The 27,894-nt window shown below is 43.5% G+C and overlaps 1 protein-coding gene across 3 annotated transcripts in view; it reads right to left on the bottom strand.

The window, feature by feature from the left end:
- Nucleotides 1-2,218: 2,218 nt before the first annotated feature.
- The window catches only part of LOC137065097 (ankyrin repeat domain-containing protein SOWAHA), a 179,935-nt gene continuing 154,259 nt past the window's right edge, over nt 2,219-27,894 (bottom strand). For all 3 annotated transcript variants that reach the window (XM_067436662.1, XM_067436663.1, XM_067436664.1), the window contains 2 exons: nt 2,765-2,860; nt 2,219-2,605 (listed from right to left, as the gene is read on the bottom strand). In XM_067436662.1, coding sequence (XP_067292763.1) covers nt 2,454-2,605; nt 2,765-2,860 — 248 coding nt within the window. In that variant the 3' untranslated portion in view covers nt 2,219-2,453. The remainder of the gene's footprint in view (nt 2,606-2,764; nt 2,861-27,894) is intronic.

Here is a 27,894-nt window from a genome sequence, read left to right as displayed (position 1 = left end):
AGGCTTATTATTAATTATTTCCAGTAGGACTCATTATTTTATCAGACTAGCGAGAGTTAAAACTTTTTGTGCACAGAACTGGGTAAAAAAAGACTAAATACCCCCTTTTTAAAATTTTTTACATGCAAAGTGACGAGGTCATGTGACGATCTATTATACAATGTAGCATGATACTGTTTGAAATAAGGTGTGTGTGTGTGTGTGTGTGTGTGTGTGTGTGTGTGTGTTACACTAAAAAGTGTGTGTGTGTGTGTGTGTGGGGGGGGGGGGATCAAACAAACATGAACAGAATCTCTTGTGGAAAAAAAAAAACAATTTAGCATAATGTTTTTAAAAAATAACATTAGTAAGTAAACTATTTACTTTATAAGAATACTTAGACCAAACTAAATGTAATTTTTTGGGATATTTAACTGCACGTTATCTGTAGTTTGTACATGTTTATGTATAAAATGTTAAAATTTATATTAAACACAACAAAGTGCAAAAGCTAAGGAAATTATGAAGTAATTTCCATAGGGACATTTATTTCTAATGACAAATGATCAACATAAAAAGCCATACTATGAGCTATTAATCAATATTATTTGGTTCTGACATTATTTCAGCTTATTTTTAAAAGTCATGTTTAACAACGGAATTTGTGATGAAAAAATATTAAATGTTTTTATATAAATATTTATCTTTTTTTTTTAATGAACAGTTTTAGATTTCTCTGTTGTTTTTTATTATGCTGTTCACAATGCTTTATGGGATTGTAGTTCTTTTACTCATAAAGTTTGTAATGTTATGATTCTCCGCATACCTGATTAGTTTGTTAAAGTGTTAGAAGCCAATCCAAATACCTTTTTAAATCATATGGAAGAAAATGATCGAAAATGTGGTAGGGTGCTAATGTTTTAATTTAAGATTAGATTTTTAATCTAATGTAAGACTTTACTTTGACACACTTAAGAAGGACTTTGTATGGAATTTCATAATTACTTCTGTTGTCTTTGACATAAAGAGTAGTGCCGAATGTACTGACAAGCATTTTTATGTTGCTACATTATTTTAAAATATGTTTAATGTCATTTGTATTGAACCTTGTATGTCAGGTATTAACATCGTGAAGAAGGCTGTGTCAAGCCGAAATACATTTATCAACAATGGTGGGATAGGTGGTATATTTATATATTTATATTTATATATACCAATGACCACCTTCCTAATATTGTGATGGTCCCCCTTTTGCTGCCAAAGCCTTGACCCGTCGAGGCATGGACTCAACTGAAGACCCCTGAAGGTGTTCTGTGGTATCTGCCACCAAGATGTTAGCAGCAGATTCTTTAAGTCCTGTAAATTGCAAGGTGGTGCCTCCATGGATCCGACCTGTTTGTTCAGCACATCTCACAGACGCTCGATTGGATTGAGATCTGGGGAATTTGGAGGCCAAGTCAACACCTTAAACTCGTTCTCCTCAAACTCAAACCATGAAATATTGCAGGAAAATAATCAGGAGCATTATCCTGCTGAAAGAGCCACAGCCACCAGGGAATACATTTCCATGAAAGACATGGTCTCAACAGCGCTTAGGTAGGTGGTGTGTCAAAGTAACTTCCACTTGGATGGAGGACCCAAGGTTTCCCAGCAGAACATTGCCCAAAGCATCACACTGCCTCCGCCGGCTCGCCTTCTTCCCATAGTGCATCCTGGGGCCATGTGTTCCCCAGATAAGCGACACACACACCCCCGGCCATCCACATGATGTAAAAGAAAACGTGATTCATCAGACCAGGCCAACTTCTTCCATTGCTCCGTAGTCCAGTTCTGATGCTCATGGGCCACTTTTGGTGCTTTCGGCGGGGTCAGGGGTCAGCATGGGCGCCCTGACTGGTCTTCGGCTATGCCGCCCCATACACAACAAACTGAGATGCTCTGTGTATTCTGACAGCTTTCTATCAGAACCAGCATTAACTTCTGGAGCAGTTTGAGCTCCAGTAGCTCGTCTGTTTGATCGGACCACACGGGCCAGCCTTCGCTCCCCACGTGCATCAATGAGCCTTGGCCGCCCATGACCCTGTGGCCGGTTCTCCACTGTTCCTTCCTTGGAGCACTTTTGATAGATACTGACCACTGCAGACCGGGAACAGCCCACAAGAGCTGCAGTTTTGGAGATGCTCTGACCCAGTCGTCTAGCCGTCACAATTTGGCCCTGGTCAAACTCGCTCAAATCCTTACGCTTGCCCATTTCTCCTGCTTAAACACATCAACTCTGAGGACAAAGTGCCCCAATCAACCTGAATTCACCCTATAGGTGAGTGACATAATGGTGAGTAAATGATGACAGCAAATTTATGTTCCTTTGAACAGCTACATTTTCTTCTTTTATTCAATATTGTAAGAGGTCATATCAAATTATGTAAGATAAATATGACACACAAACAGTGAGCAGTTGTTAATGTGGGATGTGATTAACAGGATGAGGATGAACGGTTTAAGGGAATGAGCTCTAGTGGACGGCCGGACGCCTCTTCACTGATGTTCCTGTTACTATGAGAGCGGGACAGGAGGGCAGACAGCTGTGTGTAGCACTGGACCCGCCTCCCCTTCGACCAACTGCCAACTGAGTGGAGGAAAACAGCTGTCAATAATCTCAAACAACCAACAGAGCAGCAGAACAATGTTGACAGAATACACTTAACCATTTTGTTAGTCATTTTTATAAACATACATTAAATCTGCAGATCTGATACATTGAATAGTAACTAGAACTTGTACGTGCCAGAAGGAGATCTGTATTCTGTAAACAGATCCTTGCTGCCATTCCAGTAATGAGCTGCCATCTTCCCATGATAGTCCCTTATACTGTCTCTGGCATCTGAAGAGAGAAAAAGACGTACAGCAACACTTTCAAAATAAACATTATAAATCCTTGGTGTTATTAATAACTCTTTTCACACCATGTCAGCATAATACCTGTTACACTGTGATGGACTTCCATAAATACACACACACACACACACACACACACAAACACACACAGTCATTAAAGACTTCTCTAAAAGTGACAAAAATCCTGAATCTTTAGAAAACATTAGGGACGTTGCTAAAAAGTCCTCTTTGGTTATGAAAATGCTTCAGTTCCTCATATGACTTTAGGGGGATGTTCCATATTGGTTATTTTATGGACACATAACATGGTCTTCTATTGGTCATATAAAAACTTTCCCAATATGACTTTAGGGGAATGTTACATTTTGGTTACTCGGTCACACAGCAACGTTACAAAGACATTTGGGACATTAAGAGAACGTTCCCATACGGTTCCCTGTTAGTCAGATGGGGACGTTTAATTCAAGACTGCGCTGCAACATATATTGCTCAGTGCATTGGCCTCTACATGATATTCCCATAATGCTTGCAGGAAACACATTAAAGTGTAGTCTTATTGTAATCCTCCGAAATGAGCTTGCAGCAGAAGTCACGAACAGAGTGAAATGTTATTATTTTATATTAAGCATGATCAGTAAACGATTTAATAAATGTGACTGAAACATGTCAATGACAATTGAATACAATAGTCAAAACAATAGAGCCACAATTTTAAAATTCATCATAAATAGGAATAATTACAAATTTGTACATCAGGAAAGTTGTTCATACATAAATAATTCACGTTTTTATGCAGTCAATATGGAAATATATGTTTTAGTGCTTTCAATACGTCAGTATTATATGCTTCAGTGTGTATGAAAACGTAAATAAATGTATGTGTGATAGAACTACAGTTTTCATTAAAATACACACATATTGTCATGAGATCGCATTGCAATTTGAATTGGTCTAAAATTATGAAGTTTGCATCGATAGGTACAGTATGTTTCCATCCACGTGCATTTTTGGATATTGCATACAAAAACCCACTAGATAGACTTATTAGGATAATTGGCAACATGATTGTGTATAAAAAGAGCCTCTCAGAGTGGCAGTGTCTCTCAGAAGTCAAGATGGGCAGAGGATCACCAATTCCCCCAATGCTGCGGTGAAAAATAGTGGAGCAACATCAGAAGTTTCTCAGAGAAAAAATTGCAAAGTTATTATCATCTACAGTGCATAAAATTATCCAAAGTTTCAGAGAATCTGGAACAATCTCTGTGCGTAAGGGTCAAGGCCGGAAAACCATACTGGATGCCCGTGATCTTCAGGCCCTTAGACGGCACTGCATCACACACAGGAATGCTACTGTAATGGAAGTCACAACATGGGCTCAGGAATACTTCCTGAAAACATTGTCGGTGAACACAATCCACCGGGCCATTCTCTGTTACCGGCTAAACCTCTATAGGTCAAAAAAGAAGCCATATCTAAACATGATCCAGAAGCACAGGTGTTTTCTCTGGGCCAAGGGTCATTTAAAATGGACTGTGGCAAAGTGGAAAACTGTTCTGTGGTCAGACAAATCAAAATTTGAATTTTTTTTTGGAAAACTGGGACGCCATGCCACCCGAACTATAGAGGACAAGGACAACCCAAGTAGTTATCAGCGCTCAGTTCAGAAGCTGCAGCGTCTCTGATGGTATGGGTTGCATGAGTGTGTGTGGCATGGGCAGCTTACACATCTGGAAAGGCACGATCAATGCTGAAAGGTATATCCAATTTTTAGAACAACATATGCTCCTATCCAGACGTCGTCTCTTTCAGAGAAGACCTTGCATTTTCCAACATGACAATGCCAGACCACATACTGCATCAATTACAACATCATGGCTGCGTAGAAGGATCTGGGTACTGAAATGGCCAGCCTGCACTCCAGATCTTTCACCCATAGAAAACTTTCACCCTCTCAGGGAACAAGGGTTATATACATAACCCGAGACGTTCCCTATATCAAGGGAACTTCGCACTGCGTCGAAACGACAAATTTGGGGAACGAGTACCCACTAGGCCACACCAAGGATACGCCTGCCCTATTGTGAAACTGGAGACCAGGCACAATTAGGACTGGAGTACCCTGCCACCGGGTGTCGCAGGGAGGTGTAAGCTGTAAAATCTTATAAAAGTGTGCTGAGTAGCCCGACCGGCCGCTTCACAGATGTCCTGCATAGGGAGTCCGGAATCTGAGGGCCACCGAGGAGGCTATGCCCCTGGTAGAATGGGCTCTCAGGGCTATAGGTGAAGTCAGATTGTGCACCTGATATGCCAAAGCTATAGCCTGCACAATCCAATTACTAATAGTAGGGGTTGATGCAGGCAACCCTTTCTTGGATGAGCCAAAACACACTAACAGCTGGTCTGATTTCCTCCACTGAGCTGACCTTTCCAGATAAACCCTCAAGGCCCGAACCGGGCACAAGAGGAACAGTCTCCCTTCTTCCGCCGTCGCGTGGGGCGGGGGATGAAATGCCTGAAGAACCAAGGACCTGACCACACTGGACGGGACCTTCGGCACATAGCCTGGTCTAGGGTGCAGTACGGCTTTTACTCCTCCAGGGGCAAACTCCAATCAGGTTGGTGTAATGGCCAAGGCTTGAAGATCCCCCACTCTCCTAAGAGAAGTGATGGCTAGGAGGAACGCCACTTTAAGTGTCAGATTCTTGGGTTCCGCTGACTCCAGTGGTTTGAAGTGTGGACGGGGTAAGCCCTGCAGAGAAACGATTTTGGAGGAACTCCAACACTGAAGCCACTAAGCAGTTAATTGGGTCCACCTCACGTTCTTTACACCAAGTGATGAAGACATTCCACTTGAGGCTGTACAATCACCTTGTAGACGGGGCCCTAGAGCTAAGAAGCGTCACTATAACATCTGCTGGTAATCCATCCTCTCGGTGCCTGGCCCCCTGGGGGTTAAATATTGTGCCCCCTGCCTGCGATAGGAGATCCCTCCTCAGAGGGACCTGCCATGGGAGAACCACCAGCAGAGCTATTATGTCCGAGAACCATACTCGAGTCGGCCAACGAGGAGTCACCAGAAGGAGACTGACTCCTTGTTGCCAAACTCTCTTCAGGACCCCTGGGAGCAGAGCGATAGGGGGAAATGCGTACAGACGCAGCCTCGGCCACGTCTGTACCATGGCATCCAACCCCAGCGGAGCTGGATGCGTGAGGGAGAACCACAGTGGGCAGTGGGACGTCTCTCGAGACGCGAACAAATCCATTTCCACTGGGCCGAACCTCTTGCATATCGACTCCACCACCTCCGGGTGGAGCCGCCATTCTCCGGGCCTCAGCCCCTGCCTTGACAGTATGTCTGCCCCCTGATTCTGTATCCCCGGGATATACATTGCCCTGAGGGATAACAGTTTCTCTTGTGACCAGTGAAGAATGAGATGCGCCAGTTTGCATAGTGGCCGCGATCTCAACCTCCCCTGGTGGTTTAGGTACACCACGACTGCCATATTGTCCGAATGGACCAGAACGTGGTGTCCCGAAGTTCCGGGAAGAAACTCCTGAGAGCTCTGTAGACCGCCATCATTTCTAGGCAACTTATGTGCCAGGTCGAATGACGGTCCTCCCATGGACCCCTCACAAAGCGGCCTTCCATGACCGCGCCCCAACCAGTGAGGGAGGCATCTGTTGAAACGGTTTTCCGGCAACATGATGCTCCCAACACTGGCCCTTGGCACTTTCTTCCATATAACTAGAGCCCGAAGGCATTTGCGCGTGACTCTGATCATATGGAATGGGTTCCCTCTGGGGGAAAACCCTTTGGTTTCCAGCCACCACTGTAGGGCCCTCATATGTAGCAGGCCGAACGGAATGACGTTGGACGCTGCTGCCCCAACACTATCTGGAAGTGTTTACAGTGATGCTTTGGCCCAGCTTTATCTTCGAGACTATCGCCAGAACGGTATTGATTCGTGCGGGGGACAGTTGCGCCCGCATCGAAACTGTATCCCATATTATTCCCAGAAAACTCGTCTTCTGGGCTGGCGTCAACACGCTCTTTTTCGTGTTGAGTCTCAGCCCCAAGCATTGAATATGTGCTAGAACAACATCTCGATGTTGAACTGCCATCTCGAACGACTGAGACAAAATATTAGCCAGTCGTCGATATAATTTAGTACACGGATTCCCTGAAGTCTCAGTGGAGCCAGAGCTGCATTCATGCATTTGGTGAATGTGCGAGGGGAAAGAGCTAGACCGAAGGGAAGCACTCGATATTGGTACGCTTCGCCCCCGAAAGCGAACCTCAGAAACTTCTTGTGGCAAGGAAGATGGAGAAATGAAAATAGTCGTCTTTTAAATCTATTGTGGTGTTATTTTTAAATCTATCTTATGTGGATATATTCGAAAGGCATTTCCATGCGCCGAGATAATCTACTAAGGGAATCAGCCTCTCGAGGCTGATCTCGGGTATTAACTGAATCTCGTTTTTCGCTCCCTGAAGCGGATTCCCGGCAGAGAGCGAAATACGATTTTCGGTGTTTGGACACTCGTGCTGTAGCCTGACGTGGTCATACTCAATTCTAGTCAGAATATGAGTCTGAAACTGCTCCATTGGGATGTGATTATGGGGCGTGTTTCAACCGAACCAGGAAAGACATCAATTGGATAGAACTACAACCAATCAGAGCAACGGAGCGACACATTTTCAAATGTCAACAGAGCTCAACTGCACTGTGTTGCCAAGTCCGCGTTTTTTTCCTCCGCGGGTTGTTTTCTATGTCCGCAGGTTGAAGCGACTAATATGTGATATATAGACCCATGAGTGTGAATTTTAGCAGGCATCCTTGCCAAAATAACACACATTTTAGTGTGTGTCCACAAGGTAAATGGATTTATAAACATACTAAATAATGTTTTTTTGAAAATGTAAAAATGCAGAATGTTTCTTGTGATTGGTAGGTTTAGGGGCTGTGTGTGAGTGTGTGTGTTGGATAAGTTTAGGGGTAGGGGCAGTGTAGGGGGATAGAATAAAACGGCGTAGATAAACACGCTAAAAAGCAATTATGCATCTTGATAGCGTGCCAAAATGGCATACGAATGAATTGGCATGTCATACATATGCCATTTCATGAGATTGTAGTATTTACAATATTGTAGTATTTACAATACTAAGCAAATATCCAATAGTTAAATATGTTAAATAAAACTAATTTTATGCAAATATTTGATGCATTTAATCTCACTTTATTGACCAATGTCTTGCTGTTGACCTACGATAATTCAGTTTAACCATTAGCAAAAATGACTTTAGGTTATGTTAGAGCTGCGCCCTCTACTGTACATGTGTGATTTAGCATTTCCTTTAGCCTCATTATTTAAATGTTGGTTATGTTTTGTTATAAAAAAAAACAAGGAGTCCAGCTCAGGTGAGAAAATCCAACGCAAAAGTAATGTAACACGCATTATGCTTATTAAAAAGTAACTAAGTAACACAATTAGTTACTTTTTAAGGGAGTAACGCAATATTGTAATACATTCATTTTTGAAGTAACTTTACCCAATGATTTGGTTTAATTTCTTCCAGAAACTTCTCACACGACTGTGTTTCCAAACACCAGCATCCAAACAAAATGCGCGTCTTGCGTTTCATCTACCGTTTATGATGGAGGAAAAAAAGAGCCCGATTGCAGCGACTTTTGCATCAATTTTTATTACAGACATTTTGCGCCAGTTGCCCAGGAAGTGACTCTTGAACACATGGGATTGAAACACTGCTTATGCATTATTCAAATTAAATTAGCTTTAACTTTAAATGGAAACATAGCTAACGATTGTTACTTTCCTGTTTATTACAGTGAAGCTGCTTTGAAAAAAAATCTGTATTGTATAATGCGCTATACAAAGCTGACTTGACGTAAATGTTGTTGTCTCACTGTCAATGCTGACTGTTTTGTGAACCTATGAATAAAATATTATTATGTTTTTCTTCTCTCTTACTCGTAACACACAAAAACTCTCATTAATGACTTTTTATAACACATAAACAGAGGTGTGAGTGTGTGGGCGGGAGGTCAAGGTTAGGGTACTGCTGCTTAAAAATAACAAATGCACCGTCATCTCTGCCATCGGAGAGTCGTTAAAAATAATACGGCCAACCACTCTCGTTTCAATCATCTCATCCTCTTTCTCTCTCTCTCTCTCTCGCTCTGTAGCACACAGTGATAATCACACTGGCCTTGTAGCAGCCATATGGACTCGGGCTGGTCTGGGGCCTGCTGGAATACCGCTGTGGTTAATTAAAGGCTGAATACTGAGCGACTGAGCGCTGATCTCAATCCCTTCTTGCCTGGACACACTGAGTGGCCTTTTGAGCAGCTCAGGGCCTCCAGGGATTCTGGGAGAAATGGAGGGGTAATTATTTGAGATAACAGTGAAAAGAAGAGGTGAGGATTGTGCATTTGAAAGGAGGCCAGGCAACATAAAGAGAGGGAAAGCGAGAATAGGGCAGAAACGGGGCGATAGCGGTAAAGGTCAACATTTCCCATTTTTATGTAGAGTGTCAACAGCCTGTTATGCCTTTTTAAAACCAAGGTCCTTTTCATAAATAACATATTCTATTGCTGGAGATGCAGCTTTAGAGATCAGTGCTTTGCCTGACAAATGAATGTGTGTGAATGACAAGTTTCTTTGACCGGCTCTTTTTAGTCGATTAAGCTTTGTTAACGGCATTTAAACCTGCATATTTTGCTTTTATATAAAACGTTGATTAGACTTTAAAATATAATGATGCTGAGTATTTATAACAGTAAATATCGATTTAGTTGTCCCACAATAGTGTGATTCTCATGAAGAAATGTTTGGGTCAGATTTCACTTTGTACATACATACTTTTTTTTGTGCATTTTTAATAAAGCATAAAATCTCATGACTGTAATGCGAGCTTAATGAATAATCTAAAATGAACTTTATTTTTATTTTTATAATAACACCATAAATTAAATTCCATTTAAATATTATTTAAATTGTAAACTACATCTGTACTCCACAATTAAATACTATTGTGGTAGAGAAATTTTTTTCTTCTTGTTCTAAAATATACTGATGAAAATTGAGAGATTTAAATGTGCTTAATCATCATAAAAATAATGTAATGTAATGCAAAGAAAATAAATGAATGAATATATATATATATATATATATATATATATATATATATATATATATATATATATATATATATCTTAAAACAGGTTTTATTTTTTCTTTGCAAAATATGAAAGGGATAATCAAGCACTAATTACAAACTGATTACATTATACGGCTGACCATACATTATTACGCTTATTTCATGGTTCCTTAGGAATTTAATGGATATGAAATATTGATTTGGGTGTAAATGATCTGAATCACTGGGAACAAAAGAGGTTGTGAGAACAGTGTTATTTTAGTATGGTTGATGTACTTGTCACAGATTGTCATGGATGGTCAGTAAACATGATCAAGGAGATTCATTGAAGACGTCTTTAATTTAAATCCAAAATCTCAAAAAAATTTTTTACTGTGGGAGACAACAGACATAAGGGCAGTTTCAACTCATTTTTAGCATTATAATCCTCCTAATGTACACACACTAGAGTCGCCCGGACCGCGAGACCACACAGCTGTCGATTAGTAACATCTAGTAACATCAAAAAAATCATGACTTGAGAAGAAAAAACAAATGGAGGATAATTAACGTCGTCGGCCGCTTCTCTTGGCGTGAGTTTTCGTTAAAAGGAGAAAAAAGAATATGAGTGATCTTTCGCAATACTCCACTTTCGTGGCATGTTTGTGGCTGTCAAGTTTCAGCTATAGAAGCCAAAACATCCGGTTGGTGAAGCTTGCTTGCTCTCATTGGCTATCGCGGGTATCACGTCAGAGGCAGCCGATAAAGAGTCGGAAAATGTTCAACATGTTTGGAGTCGTGCGGGCTTCGGCGCAGTCACGAGCAGTAAAATAATCGCAAGGACACCACACAGTGAAGGATTTTTTGCAAAAAAAAGGAGTAGTTTATGACAAGCCTTGAATCGGGCCAAACTATAGGCTCTATCATACACCGGGAACAATGTGACGCCAGGAGCTGTGTTTTTGCTAAAAAAGTGTTTTTTGCTAGTCTCAAACCGAAGCAGTTATTATTTTCTCGCCCAGCTCCACGTTTAATGCACTGGCGCATCTGTTCACCATGGGTGTGCTGGTCTGAAAACCAGGTGTGTTCAGGAGCATTGTTGGTGTGTTGATATTTTGAGGAGCTGAAACCGACAGCATAACATAAATCTGCTCTAAAGTCAATAGCGCAGTATTTTTGTGTTATTTAAAGTGTGTGCGTGTAAGTGCCTATAAGCAGGAGCACAACGAGTGTACACTCTGCTTATTACATATAAGCACAGCAACACACACACACCTTTAAATATAAAAAACCAAAAGGTTTTTCTCTCAGGAGAAGCATTGTTTTTCAACTCACAAATTCCTCCACGTAAAAAGTGAATCCACCATGGTGCGAGCGCAAATGGCTTTTAAAGGGAAAGGGAGATTAGATTCTGATTGGTTTATTGCACGTTATGCCCAAAACACACCCATGACTTATTAACAGACTAGGGCCAACCCTTTTGGTCCATGCGCCGGGCGCACTGACCGTTTTTTTTATTTCCGTCATTAAACTAGAAAAAGTGGATTCGGACACGCCCTCAGTGCAGCACCATGAGCTCCAGACCAGTTAACTTAGAACAGGGGTCTCCAACACGTCGCTCGCGAGCTACCAGTAGCTCGTGGCCTGATTGGAGGTAGCTCGCCAAGACGTATTTTGCATCTAATCGAGTGAGCTAATTTTATCTGACTTAGAATTTTTTATTTATGAACAAATGTAAATGTAAACATGCAAATGTAGGGTTGTTACAAGTACAGGTAGTTTAGTACAGGGGTTTTCAAACTGGGGTCCGGGGACCCCCAGGGGTCCTCCAGAAGGTTCTAAGGGGTCCCCAGAAAAATGTCAGATAATTAAAGGACAAAGCAAAAATGGATAAAGTCTACTGAACTATCAAATGTTTAATTTCTAAATGTTTCTCTCCATGTTTGCCATATGCATACTTTTCAGAATTGAATGTTTGCTTTGTATCTTGCCAGTGAGTTTTTCACACTATAGTCCATTTTTTATGCTCGCTGGGGTTGTAAGGCAGTTTTCTTAAGGCAGTATGTGAGCTGCTTGCATGCATTTATTGTGAAAGTTGCTTATACAAGACATGTTCTTCTTCAGGTTTATATGTCCAACATTAGGTATAGCCAATTTAAATTTGGAAACAATGTTGTATTTAAAATATTACCCACTTACTATCCGCTTGTTAAGTCGTGACGTAAGGAACGCCGTTTCCGGGTTCAAGCCAACTCGTTTCTCTTGAGAATGTCATCAACACCCGTTTATGAGCGCTATTTATTCATATTAAACATCAAACGTTTAAAAAAGTTTAACATTTAAAATACTTACAGTCTACACAACAGTCTCTGTGCTCACAGCGTTACGGACATTCATATTTTAACCGTGTAAAAAAGATGAATCACTGTCTGGCCATCTGGAATTTTGATATGGCGGAAAATGTTATGATTATAACTTTTTTTTGTAGTATTACATCACATTGTGTGTGTATATTAGCACCGTTTGAAGTTTTTCTTGTGGTATAAGATAGAGCGCTTGGACCCGGAAGCGCTGACGTGTGACGTCAACCTTAACAACCGGATCTATCTATCATTTTAAATATTTTTTTTTTCATATAAAAATATATAGATGGATTTATAGGGGTCCCCCATAAAAGTTCATCATATTTGGGGGTCCTTGGCATCATCAAGTTTGAAAACCCCTGGTTTAGTACCATGTTGGTAGTGAAATTTTAAAAATATGACGATACCAGCATTTCTGTATTACTGGTGGTACCGACTCCAGAGTATATTCGGTACACGCAGCTTCCGTGTTAATCCAAGCGCAGGACTCAAGACTGTAGCCGAATATATAGCCTACAAGTGTCTGTGAATATTAAACTGCAATTTACTATTTAAATATTGCTCCTGCAAATTCTGCATCTCTGTGTGAATAACGGCCGCAGATGGGCGTGCGCACACACACACGCACACACACAAGCACGCTTGAGACTCGCGTGTCTCTGCCGTGTGCCACTATATGAGGACACACAGACGGCATAAACTGTCACTTCATGAGAATTTAATGTTTCATTTATGAATGTTTCAAAACTGTCATATGAACACAGACACCCAAAGGTCTTCACGGCAACCCGTCATAATAAAAGTTACTTTTAAACAGCATATAACCTTTAAATGTTTATGTATCATTTACTTATAATAATTATCATTGTAAATAATAAACTTATTAAATTTAATTGATTTAAAAAAAAAATTTTTTTTTTTGCTGTGGTACCAAAATAATGAGTACCGTAAAATGTTTATGGTGTTGGTACCGACTACTGGAACTTCTACTACACACTTTCAGGTAAAAAACAATTCGGATAGTAGTTAATATGAGAATTATGATGCATTATTTAAGAGTTTTAAGTATTGTATAACATGAGTAGCTCTCGACGACTTTCATTTTTAAAAAGTAGCTCTCAAATGAAAAAAGGTTGGAGACCCCTGACTTAGAAACTTGTTTATACATTTTGGCCATTTATTTAAACAGCAGTTTTTTTGGGGCCTGAAAATGTACATTTTGGAAAACGGGTTTTGAAAACAATACCAATATCGTGTCTGTGTAACCTACAAAAACATTCGTGAAAACGGTGACGTCATGCGCATGTGTATTAAATGTTCACTCTATAGGTATGTAGTGTTTCTTTACAAAGTGACAATGGCTGGCATGAGTAATGCAGAATTTTCTGTGGATCCATGTAATTGGATCGTTTTTGACAAATCGTTATTGTTTTACGGGAAATACACAAAGGAACACTTGTCGTGTAAACGTACTCTAAAACACAATAAAACTACACGAAAAAATGACTTGCTGAATTTTACTTGAAAAAGATGCGTCAAGTGGTTTCACACAACTATTGTTACAGTTCAGGTGTGTAGGTCACAAAGGCAAAGGCGAACTTGGAAAAGGAAACTTTTGATTGAAATACCACCGGAAAATCCAGACACACCACTTTACATGAACGACGACAGACCAACACTGAGGGGAAACTGAGAACTAAATACACAGGGCTAAATGAGGGTTGGAAGGAGGGAGGAGCCAATGGGGAGCTTGGAGCAGGAGCCAGATGGTCCAGAGACCAGCTATCCACCACCGACCACGACCGGCATGAAGGAAGTGCCTGAGCCCACCGCAGACCATGGGGACCGGCCTGCCGCGATCGACGAGCCCGAACCCAGGCAGAGGTTGAGAGGAGTCATCGCCCCGGAGGGTCTGACCAGGTGCTCGAGCCGGCTACATCATCCGTCGTGGAGGGAGTCCTCGTGGAGCTTGAGGGTTGGGACAGGAGCCCCACCCATCAGCCCGCCGCGGTGGATGTGATGTGGACCTCTGGTGGCCATCTAGAGGAACTGCATAACATCTTCGAGGTGGACTTAATTGACTGGTAGTCTGACATTTCTCCCACAACCCCTGTCTCTCCAGTAACCCCTGTTTCTCCAGTGTTCCAAGGTTCTCCTGTTCCCTCAGAGTTCCCACCCACCCTCCCTCTTCCTCCGTCGCTGTCTACCAACCCTTCTGCCTCGACCACACTGCTGTCCGTCATCCCCTCTGCTCCTCCCACAAGCAGTGTGGATACACCTCGAGATGTCTGTCCAGCAGTGCCGTCTCGCCCAGAGGATCTCCTGTCATCACTGCTGGTCTCTTCCCCCTACACTCCACCGCGCCCTGTCGCCACATCGGCTACGCCCTGGCTCCTCCCTCCCTCGGCTCCACCGGGAACCCTTCGCCAAACGGCTTCTCCACAGCTCCCTCGTCTCTCCGGCTCCGCCTTGGTCAGTCGTCGTCCTTCCTCCACCTTCGGCTTCGTCTGGCTCCTCCTTTTCTTCTGCTCCGCCTTCATCCGCGGCCCCACCGGCTCAGCCTCTGTCCTGCAGTTGTCCGGCTCCACCTCGGACGTTCGCCACAGTGGCTCCTCCTCGGTCTCCTGGGCCTCCGGTGTCGTGTGGGCTCATCGACCCAGCTGCTCCTCCGGGGTCTCCATCAGTGGCTGCTTCCTCATTGGTCGTCCCCAGGATGTCTATCACCTGTGTCCTGTCAATTACCTCGTTTAGCCCTGTGTATTTAGTTCTCAGTTTCCCCTCAGTGTTTGTCCATTGTCGTTCATGTAAAGTGGTGTGTCCGGATGTTCCTGTGGTATTTCAATTAAAAGTTTCCTGTTCCAAGTTCGCCTTTGCCTTTGTGAGTTTGACCTACACACCTGAACTGTAACAACTATATTGAGCAATTTTTACAAGTAACAATTAGTTATATGAACAAAAGAAATTCAAGCAAAGCTGACAGAGTAAATACAAACCATTTGAATATGTCTCTGTTACATAATATTTATGTGCAGTTTACTTAATAATGTTATGTTAAATTTATAAATGTTTATGTAAGGTGAACACATTCATCAATTTAATTTACCTTTATAACTTTTAAGTAACAACAAGCATATTTTTAGAAATAAAATGCAAAAATTGAGCAGGAATTCCATCCAATGAAAGTGCCCATGACACAGGCACCACTCTTCTGCATAATGGCAACCATACAATTAAAGAAACTCCTCTAAATGTCCAACATAACTGTACAATAAACACTAAAATATACTAAAAACATCTTTCCCTTTACTGAAAAACACATAAAATAACACTTCAATCCCTAAATTTACTCTCATAACGCAGTGCATTCCTTGAAAAGCATGAAACTGCAAATCCACCGCCCAGTTAGCTATGTCAGCACAAATATATCATGTTATTTTAACACAAATATAATTAGTAAACTTCAGTTTTAAATATATTAGGTTGATTGAACACAATTAAATTAAGTTGAGACAAAATTAGATATGTTTATGTAAAGTGGACAGAATTTAAATGGGTTTTGTCATATTTATAAGAAGACATATCTAATGAATAATGATTTTTTTCTTTCATGAATATTTTTTTTTTTAGGCTAAACAGAACCAAACCTTATAAAGTGTATTATTTGCCTGTTAGATTGCAGCAATCAACCAATTAGAATCAAGGGTTTAAAAGAACAATGAATTAAAATCTACTTTTTTTATTTTAAATTTGATGAGAAATATGACATGGACATTTATGGCTGTATTTGTGAGGTTCACCCGATGTGGTTTTATGTTTGTAGACTATAACCAGACTGTGTTGGATTGTGGTTTAACAGGAATGTTTGCTGACTTTTAATGACCTCGCAGACATGACCTCAGGGCTTCTCTGCCCAACAAGCTAAACCTACATCACTATCAGATCTGTGAACTCTCTAACCCCCATATAAATGTATGACTGCTGCCTCCCCAGTCGCTTATTCTATTGAATTATATATTAGCTCCAAAAGACGCGTGTATGTTTCACATCATGTTCACTATTACAGAACATGCTGGAAAATATTCAACATCAACACTTGTTCAAGTATTCTGTCAGCTCAAATACTGACGAGTGGAAAGTTGACCAAAAAAGACGCAGAAACCCATTTATAACGCCATATCCGCAGCGCAGCTCCCGCGGTGCCTAAATATCATCAATAATTGATAACAATAAACTAATAAAACTGCAGTTTCAATAAAGAGCGAGACGTTAACTCTGATTTTCAACAATCCAGTCACGAATATGTCTGAAGCAACGGCGAGCTGTTTAACCGAGTTATATGATTATGGTTGTGTCTGGAGAAATTCTATGTGCTTTAATAGAGTTACGCGGGGGTCTTAAGCTGTGCGCCGCTAAGAGAGGCTTATGTTTCCAGGCGCAAAGCAGTAATCCTATAACTGTGTTCAACTATATTGCTTAAGGCACTGCAAGCAGTCAGTTTGTAACTATGTTAAACTATCTACAGTTCCCTAACCACTCACACAGATCTCACTATGATAAGATAAAGCATTATTCACCCGGAGTGCTATAGAAATCATTAGTGCAGCGGAGAGATCCTGGTCTGATCACACACACACACACACACACACACACACACACACACACACACACACACACACACACACACACACACACACACACACACACACACACACACACACACACACACACACACACACACACACACACACACACACACACACACACACACACACACACACACACACACACACACACACACACACACACACACACACACACTTAGTTGTGGTGTCATTTTTATAACGGGCATTTTACCATTAAATATACAAATGTTAAAGGGGGGGTGAAATGCTGTTTCATGCACACTGAGCTTTTTACACTGTTAAAGACTTGGATTCCCATCCTAAACATAGACAAAGTTTCAAAAACTAATGTTGGACGTTTGATGGAGTATTTCTGTGTCAAAAATACTCCTTCCGGTTTCTCACAAGTTTCTGAGAGTTTTTTCCGAGTATGGGTTGGCTTGACGTTAATAGAGCGGAAGGTCCTTGTATGGGCCGTACGGGCTCTTCTCCCGGTAGGGTGCGCGCGCGCATGACTAGAGCGAGAGAGGAAATGCACGCCCATAAACACTCGCTCAGGTGCAGATCCAGTCGTCGTTATAGTCCGCGCCGCGCTCCACTTTATTCCTATGGGTGACGTCGAGCGACTTCAACGCTTCAGCACAGCATTCTGGGACATCAGCGCTGCATTTGAACCGATTTGAACGCAGAAATGACGGGAAGCTTCACAACATCGCTTCAGTCGCGTCGCAAAGTGGATCTCCACGGTCACTGCTGTCACAGGACTTCACCAAATCATACCAAAGAAGTGTGTTTTTGACGGAGCGGTCCCAGCGATAAAGGTTCGGTCCTGCTTTGGAAGCAGCCGGTGAGTAAAACTGCTTCAAATGTCTGTGCTATTGGCTATCGTCACGTGAGTAAACATCAGTAAACGACACGATCGCGCGCTTCGTCATTCAAATGCGCTAACGTTACTCCTAGGGTTGTCACCTTCAATACAGAAAAATAAGGGACGCCTGCCGGTGGCCACACCCCTCGGGGCCACGATGACCACAGTCCCGATGGTGTGCCAGTGCAGTGGTCGTATATCATAACTTAAAACCTAATTTGTATATATATATATATATATATATATATATATATATATATATATATATATATATATATATATATATATATATATATATATATATATATATATATATATATATATATATATTAAGATTGATACCAATGGACATTATAATTGGATATCTGCTATTGAAATCAGTGTGAACAGATGCACTCAGTGTAATACACAGCTATGGCAATGAAAAACAAACTCAGCTGCTGTAACCTAGAGGGGAGTAGGATAAGAAATTGCAAATTAACTCGAGTAATTTAATAGTGTTGTGAACAAAGATTTTGACTAAAATACTTGTCATTGTTTGCAGTAACTCCATCCAAACAGTGAAACCACACCTAAATAACGGTAAATTATATAATATCTACAATAATTTCTTATTTTAATAAAACACTAAACAACATTTTTATTTTTGGTAAGTTAAGTAAATATATTTATGTATTATTCCGTTTTTATATAGTCTATTGTTAATTCTATAGTATTGGATGATGCAATTATTATTTGTTAAGCATAACAAATAGTTGTTTATTTTATTCCTAAAAGGTCCAATTTTGATTATTATATATATATATATATCTTATCTCTTATTAAAGTAATGCTTGTGTCTGACTATACAACTTAACCTTAATAAACAAATCATACCATAACATCATTAATGTAGCCTACATTATTAACATTATTTCTTAATAGGCAGGATTTATGAAATCTAACGTTATCAATCAAAAAATTGAGGTGATAAAAAAAAAAAAAAAAACATTACACTATCTGCCTCAGGAGATGCTTGAGGTGTTAAGAACTGTGTGACCGTGCTTTGATTTCGGTGAGCTCTTGCATTTAGTGAATGTTGCTCTCCCGTTGCGTGCTGTCCCACATCTGACGGGCCAGCGTGCGCCACTGAAAACACTCGCCGACAAATAATTATTGTGCAATTGGCTTGGTATTCATTGCCGCGGACACTTTCCAGCCAAATATTTATTTCTTCCCACTCTCGTCTGTACCTCTGCATCCGCTTGCGTTTCTGCTCTGAAACTTTTACAGCTGGACGCGGAGGACCTGCCTCCGCCATCGTTTCTAATGGATTCTGCCCATATAGAAAAGAACCTATACCTCTTCTGACTCTGATTGGCCGTGATTCACGGCCCGTGAACCTGAAACAAACCAATCAAACAAACCAACGACGGCAGCAACCCAATTAGGGGCAGAATAGGACGTGTCTTCACACAATGCGGGTGGACCTATGTAAAATACGGGACAAATCGCGTCCCGTATTGCTTTGATACGGGACGCGTCATTTTTCCTGAAAATACGGGACGATTCCGTATTTCAAGGGACGGGTGGCAACCCTAGTTACTCCATTGCTGTTCTCTGTATAACGTTACACTAGTCTGACGTGCAAAACCGTTTTGCTTGCTACTGCTAAGGTTTAGTCGCATACAATAGTCCATAAACCGAATCACGTCCTCATAAACTGCGAGTAAAGACACAAATGTTGACAGGCCCCTAAATACAGTCCATACCACAGAGACGGACGTCCTGCTGCTGCTGTTTCTCCTGTTCAATTTATTTCTGCCTCAGATTTGATTCTGGATCATATATCTATTAGCTGAGATCGATAGCGATGGGTTTCTCCACGCTTGAGGACGTCACCGCTTTGTGCGCGATCGTCATTCTTTAGCTCGCCCAAACGACACGCCTCCAGGCACTCGTTTTTTTCCGGAAAGACTCGGTACAGCCTATATTTCTTTTATAAATATAATAAAACTAAAGACTTTTCGGAGATATGAAGGATGCAATACTACTCTATAGGTACTCAAGATTGACATGAGATTGACTGAAACAGTGTTTCACCCCTCCTTTAACTTCATATATATATATATTAAACATGATATTATGTGCAGTGTGTAATAAACCATTATTATTATTGTCATTATTCACAAATTACTATTATCACTGTACACAAAACGTACATTTAACCACTTAATCTAACTTAATTAAATGTAATTAATTAGGCAAATATGATATTCATACAAAGAGTGTAATAAATCATTATATTATTATTATCTCTTAGTCCTGGTGTCATTTGTACCATGTCAATTTCACCATTTCATTTAACTTAATTTTTTTGTTTGTTTATTTGGTCACAAATCACATAAAATGCATGAGTTTCCATATCAAAACACCAAATCAAATACGTCTGTAATAAAAAAATGAAATTTTACTGAAATAAACACATGGTGATGATCAATGATCATCCGCCTTATGTTAACGTTAAAGTGGCACAGCCATTTGTAAATTGAATGTGTCTGGCTTCCGGTGTCATATTATTTTTAAGTTTTATCATAATTATAAACAAGATGCTTTGCAATGACTGTCCTTTGTTATTCTTCTAGTTATTTCCCTAAAGCGGGACTAATGAATCAGAAGTCTCGCACATTCACAGAAAATGGATTACTTCTGTTGAAATATATGGGGGATGAATATAACTACGAGAGTCAGTCGAATGCATCAAGATGCTGTGAACAATAGATGTGACTGTGTGTGAACAGTAAACAGTCTGGTCACTTGGTGAGGGGTATGGACAAGTGGCTGATGGCAGCTTGGCCAGGCATGGCTCATTGGTTTGGAGGTGTCCAGATGAAGGTTTGGCACTAGAGATCTCATCATTCTGATGGGTGACCAGTGACACTGTCTGCCACTCACTATACATGCACAGACAGCCTGAGACCTGCTATCGGATTAATGCCAAAGCTGCAGCAAATTCATTGTGTATTCTTTCTCTGACTATGGGCCAGATTTACTAAACAGGGCAAATTAGCGTGAGAGCGCAATTCCAAAAAGAGCTGATAGTAGTGGGAAGTTCTGCGTGTGATCTGACGATGCCCAAATTAAAGACCACAGATAATTTCTATAATGACCAACACAATCAACCAGTTAGTGTCTGGTTTAAGGCATGTTTTATCGGTAAATAATTGCGCAAACACACCAGTAAATTGACGAGTGCTAACTTGAGTAAATCTTGAGTTTTATTTAATTAAAATACTCTCCTCTCATAAATTTTGCACCTGAAAGTGAAACTACTGCAAAAATAACCCTGTACACGCCTTTTCAGCACAATTTTTCTTTAATAAAATCCTCACAGTTGGTTTTTAATGTTGTATTAATATATATATACACTGATCAGGCATAACATTATGACCGGTGAAAAGAAAAACACTGATGATCTCTTCATCACGGCACCTGTTAGTGGGTGAGATATATTAGGCAGCAAGCGAACATTTTGTCCTCAAAGTTGATGTGTTAGAAGCAGGAGAAATGGGCAAGCGTAAGGATTTGAGCGAGTTTGACAAGGGCCAAATTGTGATGGCTAGACGACCGGGTCAGAGCATCTCCAAAACTGCAGCTCTTGTGGGCTGTTCCCGGTCTGCAGTGGTCAGTCTCTATCAAAAGTGCTCCAAGGAAGGAACAGTGGAGAACCGGCCACAGGGTCATGGGCGGCCAAGGGTCATTGATGCACGTGGGGAGCGAAGGCTGGCCCGTGTGGTCCGATCAAACAGACGAGCTACTGGAGCTCAAACTGCTTCAGAAGTTAATGCTGGTTCTGATAGAAAGGTGTCAGAATACACAGAGCATCTCAGTTTGTTGCGTATGGGGCGGCATAGCCGAAGACCAGTCAGGGCGCCCATGCTGACCCCTGACCCCGCCGAAAGTGCCAACATTGGCACGTGAGCATCATAACTGGACCACGGTGCAATAGAAGAAGGTGGCTTGGTCTGATAAAACAGGTTTTTGTTTTTTACATCACGTGGATGGCCGGGTGTGTGTGCGTCGCTTACCTGGGGAACACATGGCCCCAGGATGCACTATAGGAAGAAGGTGAGCCAGCGGAGGCAGTGTGATGCTTTGGGCAATGTTCTGCTGGGAAACCTTGGGTCCTCCATCCATGTGGATGTTACTTTGACACACACCACCTACCTAAGCGCTGTTGAGACCATGTGCACCCTTTCACGAAAATGTATTCCCTGGTGGCTAATGCAATAATGCAGGATAATGCAATAATGGTTCAGGAATGGTTTGAGGGGCACAACGAGTTTGACTTGGCCTCTAAATTCTCCAGATCTCAATCCAATCGAGCACCTGTGGGATGTGCTAAACAAACAAGTCCGATCCATGGAGGCCCCACATCACAACTTACAGGAATTAAAGGAACTGCTGCTAATATCTTGGTGCCAGATACCACAGCACTCCTTCCGGAGTCTAGTGGAATCTGTGCCTCGACGGGTCAGAGCTATTTTGGTAGCAAAAGGGGGACAAACACGATATTAATGATAATAATGCTATGCCTGATAGGTACAGTGGGTATGTAAAGTATTCAGAGCCCCTTAAATCTTTCACTCTGTTATATTGCAGCCATTTGCTAAAATCATTTAAGTTCTTTTTTTTATCATTAATGTACACACAGCACCCCAAATTGACAGAAAAACACAGAATTGTTGACATTTCTGCAGATTTATTAAAGAAGAAAAAATAAAATATCACATGGTCCTAAGTATTCAGACCCTTTGCTCAGTATTTAGTAGAAGCACCCTTCTGATCTAATACAGCCCCGAGTCTTTTGGGGAAAAATGCACAAAGTTTTTCACTCCTGGATTTGGGGATCCTCTGCCATTCCTCCTGCAGATCCTCTCCAGTTCTGTCAGGTTGGATGGTAAATGTTGGTGAACAGCCATTTTCAGGTCTCTCCAGAGATGCTCAATTGGGTTTAAGTCAGGGCTCTGGCTGGGCCATTCAAGAACGGTCACAGAGTTGTTGTGAAGCCACTCCTTCGTTATTTTAGCTGTGTGTTAGGGTCATTGTCTTGTTGGAAGGTGAACCTTCGGTGCAGTCTGAGGTCTTGAGCACTCTGGAGAAGGTTTTTGTCCAGGATATCCCTGTTCTTGGCCACATTTATTTTCCCCTCGATTGCAACCAGTCATCCTGTCCCGGCAGCTAAAAAAACACCCCCACAGCATGATGCTGCCACCACCATGCTTCACTGTTGGGACTTTATTGGACAAGTGATATTTTTCTCCACACATACCGTTTAGAATTAAGGCCAAAAAGATCTCTTTTGGTCTCATGAGTCCAGAGAATCTTATTTCTCACCATCTTGGAGTACTTCTTGGAGTGTCACAGCAAAGGGTCTGAATACTTAGTTTAAAACCTCTTAACCCTCGCCCATTTTTTGAGAATTAAAAAAAACGACATACCCCAAATAAAAATGTCTGCAGCTCTTAAACCCTATGGTCTATATTCATGAATTTGGTCTTATTTTAAACTAGACACTTCAAATTATGTTACCCAAAAGTCATAATAACTCAAAGTAGTATAGGGACAGATTAAAAGAAGGAGAAATATGCATGTAAGTGACTCACGTTTTAATTTTTTTATTATTCCCTTATGGAAAAAAATATGAGATTTTAATTTTAAGGCCCTGAAAACCTAAATATAAAACTGAATGTCTGATCATGCTTTGATTAAAATTTGAGGACGATTCTCTCAAAAATGTAGCTTCTGTAAGCTTTTATGTCAAAAAAAGACTAGGCGTCCTTTCAATAAAGCCCAATTATATTAGAACATTGGGTAATAATATAGAGTAGTTTTTATTCAAATAAATCTGCAATAAACTGCTAATTATAATGCATTTGCAGTCCCTGATAACTAAAGCAACTATTTATAGAATTTACAAGTGTAAAAAAACTAATTTAGTTGATAAAAACAGTCTGTCATTTAGTCTGCGCGTTGTGTGGTAAGTGTGTGTGGCACTTACACTGGCAGGCGCTGGATACTAATGAATAGTATGGAGACGCTAAGAACAGCTGTATTCATCAATGGCATCTCTTACAAACACTGCGCAAAATAATGTCTTTTAATTCGTTACTACATCCATCAATCAAATCTATGCTGGCTATGCATTGGCTAGGCATTGACTGGCTTCTCCAACTAAAAAAGGACCGGCGAATTTGACTGACAGATTTATCACCCAGTAACGCGCTCCCTTTCTATCATGTGTCCTAAGTGAGCCTGTGATTGAAGGAGAGAGACCTGGGAGGGTTTAATATGACCGGAACAGTCCACAGGACAGGGGAGATTGTCAAAATAATGATTATAATCGCTATTTCATTGAAAATGGACATGATTGATTACTCTAACGCAAAACGCTCATGCAAATAACAGAGGATTTTTAGTTCCCTTTCGTTCAGTCACTCCGACGTAACGTCAGTGACTGACGAATGGGGGTTTCGCCTAGAAGCCAATCATCTTCGAGATCTTAGAAAACGCCCAATGGCAGTGCCAATGTCATGGGCATGCGAGATTTGCATGCGTAACTCCGCCTACCCACCTGGGTATATAAGGAAGTAGCTGGCATGTATCGCATTATGTTTCTGCTTCGGAGCCAAGAGCATCTCTTCACTCCGGCAAGCCTGAATTCTGAAGTCCTCTCTTCAGTCTTCGAGACGAGCGGTTGTCCAGGGTGTTGGTGTACGGCGCGTTCCAGCGATCTCACATTGCCTGCCTGCTGATCTGTGCAGTGATCTGCAACAGCTGTGTGTGTTTTCCCTGGGCGCTTCGGCACTCTGCAGAGCTTCCTCTCACAAAAAGAGCTTGCGTGTGGCACGTCTTTTTCAAGACGGTTTGCCCACGCACTTCCGGGTGCGGTCGATATCTGTTGCTGTCTTTGGGACGCATTCACTGCTCAACGTGTTTGGGCAGCACGTTCGGACAGTGTTTGTGGATGTGCTGTGTTCCCTCTGCGGGAACATGACCATCGCGATGTTGTGGTCGAGACTCAATGATCTCTGTTAAGAGAGAGAGTCCCCTCTGCCACACCCCGATCTACCATCTCCAAGAGAGGTGGTACTTTGGCTGGTGGCCAGGGTGACCTGAGGGCAGTACTGTGGTATTAAGAACCCCGACGATCATTCCTCGGGCTACTCCCGCCCTCTTGCACATCGCTTCCAGTGAGTGTTGGACTGAAGCAGCGGGACCGTCTGCTGACGCCCCGTTCGTTTCGTTCATACTCCAGATAGCGGCGAGAGGTCGATTGCCGCATCTCAAGGTGGGCTAGAGTCCTTTGGGGATGACGATTCGGCTATGCTCCGCCTCCGGGTGTGGTAGCACTGTAGAATCTGACCTAGAGTTGACAGCCATGTTATCTCGGGCAGCCGCGAGCCTCGGGCTGGTGTGAATCTCCACCCTGTCACAAGTGCTCGCGGTTGGGTGATTGGTTTTTGGAGGTGGCACCCGACAGCTGCGGGCCCCGCCCCCAATGCCATTTCGCTCCCGAGATGCATGAGGAGTGCACGCGGTCCGGGAGATCTCCGGGTCTTCCCGCGACCGTTCGGTGGCCTCCTCCGCCTTCTCTGCCCTCGAGGGGTCGCGGCCTAAGGGTACACTGGGGTCCCTCCCCCTCAGTCAGGTGCTCTGTTGCGCACTACGGTGTCCACTGAGTGCTTTGACCTGACGCGGTGAGGCTATCCTAAGTGCCCTCCCAAGCCTGTTGGCTCGTCTACTTCGGTGGCGTAGTCCAGCAGTGCTATGGGGTAAGCTGCCACCCCTATGCATATGCACGAGGACAGAGCTGATCCAGGGCTTAAGAGCCCCCTCGCAGAGCAGACTCCATTGGAACGCGAGTCCTTCCCTGGTCCCCTCTGTCAGGGCGCAGTCGTTACCAGTGCCCCGACACCGGGCCGCTATGCCACCCGAGTCCGGGCCGGTAACACTGCCTCGAAAAAGGCGTGCCGCCACCGATCCCGCCCAGCGCGGCGTAGGTGACCACACGCCCCCTGGGTCAGGAGATGTCCACAGCTGTGGTCCGGGAAAGACAATTGGCCTTACTTGGTCGATGTGGGAAGGCTGAGTGAGCCCGCCTCCTCAGCTCGCCCATATCCCAGGCCGGCCTTATCGGCGGCACGGTCAGGGACTGCGCCCAACAGTTCTTGGCCATCCCCAGAGGCAGACTGAGGCCATCTGCCCCGGCGGCCCGCTGCTGCACCTAAGCGCCGCCGGCACAGTTGCCTCAGCCTCTTTGCCGCGGCCACGCCGCGGAGCGCGCTGCAGGAAGCCGTCCCAGTCCACGCCAGCCCCGCAGCCTGCTGAAAAAAGGCCAGCGGTGCTCAGGACGCGGACAGCTCTGGGATGGGCAGTTCTTTCATGGGACGGTGGCAGGTCCGCCCCTTCCCCCGGTGGAGGGCCGGGGGAGAATCCTTTGTCCAGCTGCTGGCCCACGGGTCAGCAGCACCCTTTGTAAGAAAGAACTGATTAACCCATCCCTGAGCACCCAGAGACCGGTGACGGCAGTGCGCGCCGCCCCCGGGCCACGCCGCTCTCGTCCCTCTCTGTCGCCAGCCCCTCTCAGAGCAGACCCCAGTGGAACGCGAGTCCTTCCCTGGTCTCCTCTGTCAGGGCGCAGTTGGTACCCCCGCCCCGACACCGGGCTGCTATGCCACCCGAGTCCGGGCCGGTAACACTGCTTCGCTGCCCCACCGAGGGTACGCCGGTGCTCCGTATGACCCCGTTGGTACACTCCCTGGGAGCGGCCGGGTCTGTCCCGCTGGGTCACGCGGACCATCCGGCTCGGCTATGCGATTCAGTTCGCGCGAGCTCCTCCCCGCTTCCGGGGTGTCCGGTACACCATGGTGGGGTCCAATGCCCCTGTCATGCGTGCGGAGATCGCGACCCTACTGGCGAAGGGCGCGGTTGAGCTCGTCCCTCCAGCCGAGATGAAGTCCGGCTTCTCAGCCCCTACTTCATTGTACCAAAGAATTCCGGTGGGTTACAGCCGATCCTGGACCTTCGCGTCCTTAACCGATCCCTTTACAGGCTTCCATTCAGGATGTGGACTGCGAAACGCCTTTTCGAATGCGTTCGTCCATGTGATTGGTTTGCAGCGATCGACCTGAAGGACGCGTACTCCACGTGTCCATCTTTCCGCGACACAGACCGTTCCTACGGTTTGCGTTCGAAGGGCGGACATATCAGTATGCCGTACTCCCATTTCGGGCTAGCTCTGTCCCCTCGCGTCTTCACAGAGATTGCCGAGGCAGCCCTTGCGCCACTCAGGCAACAAGGGATTCGCATCCTGAACTATCTCGACGACTGGCTCATACTGGGCCACTCTCGGGACCGGGTGTGCGAACACAGAGACCTGGTTCTCCACCACTTAGCTCGTCTGGACCTTCGGGTCAACCGGGAGAAGAGCAAACTCTGCCCAGTGCAGAGGATCTCTTTTCTCGGTATGGAGATCGACTCGATCGCCATGTGTGCGCAGCTTACCGGCGAGCGCGCGCAGTCACTGCTGACTTGCCTCCGTCAGATAGAGAGCAAGAGTGCGGTTCCACTGAAACTGTTTCAGAGGCTCCTGGGGCATATGGCATCTGCAGCCGCGATGACGCGTTCGGATTGCTTCATATGAGACCGCTTCAGCACTGGCTTCGCGATCGAGTCCCGAGATGGGCATGGCAGTCTGGCACGCTCCGGGTACCAGTGACTCGAGCCTGCAGACAGACACTCACCCAGTGGTCGAACCTCCGCTTTCTACGGGCAGGTGTGCCCTTAGAACGAGTTTCCAGGCATGTTGTTGTGTCAACAGATGCGTCCACCACGGGCTGGGGTGCCATGTGCAATGGACATGCAGCCGCCGGGCTCTTGGTCAGAGAGCCAGAGCCGCTTGCATATCAATTGCCTCGAGTTGCTGGCAGTACGGTTTGCCCTGCACCGCTTCCTAGCGTTGTTGAA

Source organism: Pseudorasbora parva, chromosome 25 (genome assembly GCF_024679245.1).
Source record: "Pseudorasbora parva isolate DD20220531a chromosome 25, ASM2467924v1, whole genome shotgun sequence".
Taxonomy (NCBI): domain Eukaryota; kingdom Metazoa; phylum Chordata; class Actinopteri; order Cypriniformes; family Gobionidae; genus Pseudorasbora; species Pseudorasbora parva.
Note: the sequence above shows the minus strand (reverse complement) of the source record. Positions and strands in the feature narration are given on the sequence as shown.